The sequence below is a fragment of the Pinus tabuliformis genome, chromosome 7, assembly GCF_031772625.1.
Source record: "Pinus tabuliformis cultivar Carrire ecotype Pingquan chromosome 7, CPIR1, whole genome shotgun sequence".
Taxonomy (NCBI): domain Eukaryota; kingdom Viridiplantae; phylum Streptophyta; class Pinopsida; order Pinales; family Pinaceae; genus Pinus; species Pinus tabuliformis.
In genome coordinates this window covers 1,344,937,300-1,344,945,297 of record NC_142293.1, presented here as the reverse complement: position 1 = coordinate 1,344,945,297, position 7,998 = coordinate 1,344,937,300, and the positions used below count along the sequence as shown (strand labels likewise).

At 37.7% G+C, this 7,998-nt stretch overlaps 1 protein-coding gene across 1 annotated transcript; it reads right to left on the bottom strand.

Annotated features, from left to right (window-relative positions):
• Positions 1–6,033: 6,033 nt before the first annotated feature.
• Positions 6,034–7,724, bottom strand: LOC149252546 (uncharacterized). The gene is made up of 3 exons (XM_089456686.1): positions 7,525–7,724; positions 7,220–7,349; positions 6,034–6,958 (listed from the first exon to the last, which is right to left on the bottom strand). The coding sequence occupies exons 1-3, from the start codon at positions 7,628–7,630 to the stop codon at positions 6,130–6,132; spliced, it is 1,065 nt and encodes a 354-aa protein (XP_089312812.1). The 5' UTR covers positions 7,631–7,724; the 3' UTR covers positions 6,034–6,129.
• Positions 7,725–7,998: the final 274 nt, after the last annotated feature.

Sequence of the window (7,998 nt, the reverse complement as noted above, 5' to 3'; positions counted from 1 at the left end):
ATGAAAATAACGTATCGCTCTACAACCTAAGGAATGAAAATAACGTATCGCTCTACAACCTTTGTTTCAATCATGCAAAATGATATACCGAATTGTACCCGTCCTCAAGGCAACGCGCCTCCAACTATATATTCCACGAGCCAAAAATATCCACAGTCCAAAAAGCAATATCATCAGATGACAAATTACAATCGCTATGCTGCCATTTCGTTGTGAGCCCAGTCAACCTACAATCGTATGGATCGTCTTAGAGCGTATCAAATTTAGTGCTATGTTGAAGTATTGGGATTTATGTTGGATTTATGATCGTGGGTTTATTGGGAGAGACATGGGAGCTGGGAGTCTCACTCATATTTAAAAAATAGTAAAAGAAAGAAGACCTGGAATCAATAATGCGGCCTTCTCGGTGAGAGCCCAGTCAACCTAGAATCGTATGGATCCTCATAGAGTGTATCAAATTTAGTGCTATGTTCAAGTAATTTGGGATTTATATTGGATTTATAATCGTTGGTTTATTGGGGGAGACATGGGAGTTTCAGTCTCACACATATTTAAAAAAATATGTAAACGAAAGAAGAGCGGGAATCAATATCACTTTCTGAATAGAAAATAAGAAAAGAAAGAAGAGCTGCAATCAATATCACTTTTTGAATATTTCTGTTCACGTGTTAATAAGATGAATAGGTCAAGATGCAACTAGGTGGCAAATATCATCAAGAATGTTATAAGGATAATGTTTTATGGAGTTTAGAACTTTAATTAATAAATTAAATGATTTTTTTGTTGGTCAAAGTTAATTAAATTTTAATAAATATATTTAAAAACATAAGTTTAATTTTTTTTTAAGAAATTGAAATCATTTATATATTAAAAATATATTTTGAATAACATACCAATCATAAATCTTACTTGAAATTGAAATAATACAAAGAAAACAAAAAAAAGTTTATTTAAGTTAAACTGCCCCATATTTTTCCTTCCTAAATACAATCTAAAAGAAATCAACTTATTAGTCCCTGTCATCTGGCATCCGGCAGGGACTATAGTAACCGTTCCGCGGGGAGATAGCATTAATTCGCAGGGTTTTTCAGTGGTATTATCACTTATGTTCTAAAGTTTGCAATTGATTTTCTGGCATCCGGCAGGGACTATAGTAACCGTTCCGCGGGGAGATAGCATTAATTCGCAGGGTTTTTCAGTGGTATTATCACTTATGTTCTAAAGTTTGCAATTGATTTTCTGTTGGCCATCTTATTTGGCCTCTTCCCGAGGCGGAAGAGGCCGGACCATATGTTAAACTGATATTTAACCACAATCATGTGCCCTTGACGGTGTGCGGTTTAGTTTTAATGCTGACATTAATTCCTTAACGTTTAATGTTAAGTGTTCAATTCGTTGTCTGCTAACTTGCTTGTTCTTTCGCTGCTAACGTGCTTGTTTTTCGCAGGTGTCGCTTGTTCGCAGGTGTTGGCATATTGGCAGGTGTTGGCTGTCCGTTCTCTTCGTGCATGGCAGGTGTTCTGCTGTCCGTGCTCTTCCTGCATGTTCTCGTCCCGGTGTAACTAAATGCGTGAGATGCAGCTCATTAAAACGAAAGGAGTGGTCTCTGCATATGGATGGGGAAAACTTTAATAATCAATGCTTCCGACTGAAATTTTGCTAGTTCGCAATGTCCGAATGACGAAGTGCGTTCTGTAGCCGAGATTTCCTTGGCCTCCGCAATTTTTGTGCAAAAATTTAACAGGCAATAGACGCGAAGGAACGGGGAAAGAATTGCTTCTTGAAGTATGGAGATGATTGAGAATTTTTTGGTGAAGATCGAAGAGGGAAAGGAAGAGCAGAACGGCAAGCCTTCAGTCGGCCCTGCTTACCGAAATATATTAGCAAGGATGGATTCGCGCCTCTGCCGGAAGGGATCGAGTGCTGCTGGGACCTTCTCAGGTGCTTCTGATTTACCCCGCGGACCGCGGCCCATTTCTGTTAAAAAAATGCTAAGTTAGGGTGCTTAAGCTTGATATCGTGTCTATAGGCCGATTCTTTATTTAGTTGACTTGATTCTTGATAGAAACTATAGAAAAATGTATGAATCCATTGAAGGTTTCTCATTTAATAAAAGGACGGTAAACCAATCCTTCAGCGTGTAAATCGTAAGCGTAATAACATAAAACAGCTGAAACTAAATTTGGAGTAGAGTTTAGCGGTATTGGAATTAATTAGACACGCTTGCTTTTCCGAAAATATAAGCTAATTATAGTTATAATTTAAAACTACTTACTGTTTTTCCGAACGGATGAAGCTAATTATAATTATAATTTGAAACTACTTACTGATTTAATACAGCCACGCGTTTGGATTCTTCGAGGATTTTATTGATTGTGAGAGGTTCTTAAATCAAACTGCTTTCCGAGTCTGGTTTATGATCCGTTGAATTTGCTTTGTAGATGTCTGCACGCTGTTGTAACCGCAGGGTATGTCTGAGGCACTGTAGTAGCACCAAATTATTTCCCAAGCCCTGATTGTGGCAGCGAGTACTATCTGAGGCACTTCTTAGGCCTGGTTTGTGGCAGCGAGAGGTTTCTAGCAACCTGGTATTGAATTAATGGTGACAGTAGGCTGGAATTCCCTCCATGAGTTAGTGAATAGTGGAACTGAGACAGCAAGGAAGTGAGGGATCCCTTCCCTGTAGCAGCAAAGTGGGAACCCCCATTCTGAAGCAGCGAGGGTGCATTTAGGCCCGCCGAAGAACCCCACATGCCTGTACAGGTCCCTTGTGGTAGCAGAGGTCGAGATGCTCAACGTACAGCAGAAGAATAGCCTTTTTATTTTCTTCACCCTCCAATGTGCAGTCTGTTGAGTAAGTTGGGTTAACGAGCATTGAAGACGTTGGAGATTACAGAGACCAGAACAGCCAGACAGCAGGTGAATCGAAGGCCATGGGAGGAAGTGGCGCTGTTACGGATTGCATGCTATGTAATGGTGATAGAGGATAGAGTGGCAAGGCATGTGGCTCTCATGCGAAGGCCCACATAGTCCACTAACTTTTTTTCCCTTTTTTTATTCCATGCGCCTTTACCTGCCAATGATAATACAATTACATGATTCTGCCTTTATTTTCCGTTTGCATTTTCATTTTCCCCATTGTTAAGAATGCCGCGTTTTATAAACTTCAAATAATTAAATGGCTTTGGTTCTGAAATAAGAAAAATTTCAAACCATTAAATTGCTTTGCTTCTGAAATAAGGGAAATTACAACTTATTAGCAGTAATACTATACATTTAAGAGCACTTTGTAATATTAAATTGACGGATGGGGTTTTTCTAACAAACATGTGAATAATTGAGCCTTTCACTTTCGTAGCAAGAAGCCATCTAACGCCATCATGCAAGACTATTTATTTTAAGTGAAACTCTTATCATTTTCATTCAAACACGTAAAAGCCAGCATGCTTCTCAGGCGTCGAAACCATCCCTCTCTCAATCATCCAAGACGATGATTTATTTAAAATATATAAAAGTCCGGATGCTTATCAAATGCGCAAATTAATGTCATTTTATTTTAAAGTCTACGCAGCATCAGTTTTATGAAGATCCTTTCTACGTGCGTGGACCCGCTTATTGCTCATTCTTTGATGCAAGTGGAGTCGAACTCTGGGTTCGGAAAACTGCTTGATTTTATCAGGGGAGCTATCTTCATTGAGCTGGTAACAAAAAAAATCTCTTCTGCTCTTCTGCTTGTTTTTATTTTTGTTCGGATGTCGGTTTATTAGATGCCAGATTCGAAGTTATGTTACATTATTCCATCTCTATTATGTTGTTATGTTTTTCAATTTAGAAAGAGTATAAATGGATTTAGGCTTGGGTAAATTATATTTTTATATCACATTATTTATATATACATTTTAAAATATCCATCTATTTGACCTCTAGCTATTGCATTAGTTTGTAGTAATGGCAAGTTCCCTGGTTATCTATTCTCAACCCTGACCAGTGTATCGTGGGTGTGCTGGATTTGGCCTCACTCTGTCACAGCACAGCAGATTGGCTAGTTTAAATGACATGCGTTGTTATGGTGCAGGGAAATATGGCAGCGTGCTGTAGCAGCATCCAAAAACAATCGGCCTGATATCCATACTAAATTGATGCGCAAATACCCTGACATCCCACAATGGTGGTTCCCCTTCATGCACATTGCTGGTTACATGACTTAGTGGATTATCAATGCTTCAATTTTTCAGATCAAAATTTGTTACGGCTTTGTTACTTGCATGCCTTGAATCAAGTATTGAGATATGGAAATTCTAACAAGCTGGAGTGAATTCTGTATTGAGCTAATTTATCTTTTGAGCTTCATTTGATGCATCCATTACTAATGATAAGATTGATCATTGAATATTCTTACTGCACATTTTTCCCCTTCATTGTTGCAAAGCACTTTGGGTTATAATCTTTTTATGATATCAATGCTTCTTTCGATGCTTAAGTCTCCTTTTTTATTTCCATAGAAAAACAAATCTTTATATTAATGTTTCCAAGATAGAAATCAAATATACATTGAACATTCCTTCTTGGATCGGTTACTTATCATGACCACCTGTTCATACCACCTGTTCATATATGAGCAAAAGAGATGCTAAATGTACTTATTACAGTCTTCCTCCAAAAGTCAAAAAGCATTACAGCTTATCCTGGAAGCTTATACTAACTTTCAGTACCTTACATACATTCATAAATTTGTCCTCCATAGTGCTAATATCATCAAAACATTTGTACAAGGATTTCTCAGATTTTGAAATGAGAGAACCTTCTCTGTACTCATGTACAAGTAGAGTACCCTCTTGCATAATAGCTTTTTTCATATCTGCTCGTGTATTGAATTCAAAATAAACATGAGTAAATGGGATAAACTCAAAAGTGGCCTTTACCTCGTTCACTTGTTTCATAACAGCAATTAGGTCCAGATTCCCAGTGCTTCACTGTTGATTTGCCCAATCTATCATAAGTTTTGTGTTTCCAAAGACTTAAACACAAAGACTTTTTGTAGTGCGTAATAGACAGCCTTAACTTCACGCAGGGACTCGCTGCGTCGCAGCTCCCCTTGTTTATTTATATATTTGATTCATAAACGTACATTTTCAAAAAGAACACTCAATTCGATGAGATAAAGGAACTCCACTGCTCCGTTTCAAAGTAACTTCTGAACATTAACTTTTTGTCGAATGATCTTGCTTCATAAAGTGTAATTTTTGGAAGATATGTCAAGTAAAGAGGAGGACAAATCAAAGGATTTTACCTTCCCCTCTAAATGTAGTTTATGATTAAAAACTGAATCAAGCAACTCAACAGATCGACAAACTTAACTGTTCTATTTAACTTTATGTCAGCCTATAAACAACCATAAGTGTTCCATACTAGGAGTCATGTAGAGAGGACATAAAATCTTGATGAAAGAACATAATATTACTATACTTAAGTCTGGTTAAAACTATTCAATCCTATATTGATCCTAGTTTCTCTATAAATACTAAAGTGAACTGGAAGTACTGTATATATATTACTTCAGGTTAACAAGCACCTATCTATATAATGCTTACAGATTACCACCGCATTGTATAATCGCCAAAATAGATTTAATCGAAATCAGACTGGGCTGCAGGATTCATATTGTATAAGTCATCAAGTGCCAAGGGTGTAACTTCGTCGGCTACACCCTTGCACTCAGTCTCCAACAGTCCATTTACTATCGTTCGTCCTAATATCGTAGCAATTGTATTTGATAAAGAGTGCAGATGCTGAAATACACAGAGGTTGGATTAAAAAATGGGAAGGAGCTAACAGCTCTTTTTATTATTTAAATTCAGTTTAAATAATATTACATCAGAGACAAGGCCGAAACAGCTCTTTTTATGATCAAGGAAACAGCTCTTTTCATTATTCAAATAAAACATAATGAAACAAATAATAATAAATAGCTAGAGAAAGTTCTAACTAAACTTAAATGAATCAAAACTCACTATAGAATATAACACCCAACAATAACACCTAGCAGAGAGTAAGATCAAATATATAACACCTAACAGACAGTAAAATTAAATATATCAACCGGATTTCCATTCGCATCACTAGGACTCTCTAAGAAAGTCCACGGATTGCTTCTCCATAGATGTTTTCATATAAGACCTCGGAATCCTCCACGATACTAACTCCCACCTCAGGAGTGTTATAGGATCCTGGATAAACAGCATGGGGGAAATCCATTGCATTTGAATAGGAATGACTAGCAGTGCAGGCATTTGAAGAATCGATCACTTTATGATTTTCAGCACTTTCTATTTTCTCTTCCCAGCACAGGCTATCAACAATAGCAGGGACGGTGATTCCAGTCGAGCAAAGAGAGTAGTCAGGATGTTGAAGCGCTTCGTCACTTGACAGTGTAGTCCTGCATGATTCTGTTACTAATTCATAGTATGTGGATGATTTTGCAGTACTATAAGTTTGCAGACATGGATCAGTATGGATGGAATTAATAGGACTAATGCAGAGGGGAGAAAAACAAATCTGCTCGATCTTGGTGGGGTCTAGATCAATTGAAAACTCATCACTTTCCTGCTGTATTTGTTCATGTCTTAATTCCGAGACATTCTGATTACAGAACCTATGCTCCCCAGTGGTCATTACATTAAAGGTTTTATTCGATGGCCGGTATCCTTCGGACATAATGTCGAAGTTCGACTCGGGGCAGTGAGATGACCTAAAAACATAATGACCATGAGGAGAAAATGAATTCCCATTACACATATGATCGGATTGGGGAGACATATCAGATTGGGTAGTAGTGGTGGTGATAGAAGCAGAGGAGACGTGGTGTTTTAACTTGAGCTTCTTCTTGATGCAAGAATTCCAGTAATTCTTTAGTTCATTGTCGGTTCGTCCAGGCAACTGTGTCGCAATGAAAGACCATCTGCCAAATACAATATCGTTCATTATTGACTACCCCGTATTACTACCCAATCAGACATCGCATTCAACAATTAGCTTGCTATTGGGGAGTTAATGCGTTATATATGTTAACCCGATGCATTTACTGCCCAATAAAATGCCAATTATTTTATGTCTTACGGCTAAAATAGTTATTTTAACTTATAATCAAAATACATAATCGGCGATGAGCTTTTAAAAATATTGACCTAATGAAGCAGAAGTATGGGAGAAAAACAGAAACCTGTTTCCCAAAATGGATTGTAAGTGTATGATCAACCGTTCTTCTTGATATGTAAATGCACCCCGTTTAAGCCCAGGGCGTAAGTAATTAACCCATCTCAGCCTGCTGCTCTTTCCACTTCTCTGAATACCTGTAAGACCATTGCTTAGAATTGTATTAAATTCAATAGAGTACCCAAAAAAAAACCTCTTTCCACAGATCTGCAGACCTGTATGAATAACTGTGCAATGCATAGAAATATAGTGAATTGAATAGATTCCCAAGACTGGAAAGAAAAAAGCATTGAAAGTGAGGTGCGTACTTACCAGCCTTCTCGGCAATATAATTCCAGCCACCCAGGAGACCGTTTTTAATAATATAGTTGGTGAGTTTGTTATCTTCATCAGGTGACCAACGACCCTTTTTGGACATTGGTGCTGTCCTCTGTAAATGAGTGTCCTGTGCTCTGCGGTTGGAATCGAGCGAAAACTTGAGGGTCACACGTTTTATTTCATCCCTGGGATTATCTCCCCCCCAGTCAAAGAAAAACATGCCAGTGTTTAAGCAACCAGGTTCATCATGAATTATGTCGCTTCTGTGATGATAACGTTTATCTTCCAGCTTGGTTTCCAATTCTATCCAATCCGGACGATGGCGGCCGCAAACAGATATTCTTTGTTTGACCTACCACATTGACATATTATGCTAGTTTGCTGTTCATGATTGCGATTATACGATATCTTCTCCAATACTTAATTCTTAAGTTAATGAGATGTGATATAAACGAGAAAAAGATTCCG

Bases quoted from the DNA above. Each gene is read 5' to 3' on its own strand.
- LOC149252546 (XM_089456686.1), bottom strand. From the start codon at position 7,630: ATGTCCAAAAAGGGTCGTTGGTCACCTGATGAAGATAACAAACTCACC. The intron at 7,350-7,524 runs GTAAGTACGCAC...ATGGTCTTACAG, and splicing joins TTATATTGCCGAGAAGGCTG to GTATTCAGAGAAGTGGAAAG. The intron at 6,959-7,219 runs GTTTCTGTTTTT...TGTATTTGGCAG, and splicing joins CAATCCATTTTGGGAAACAG to ATGGTCTTTCATTGCGACAC.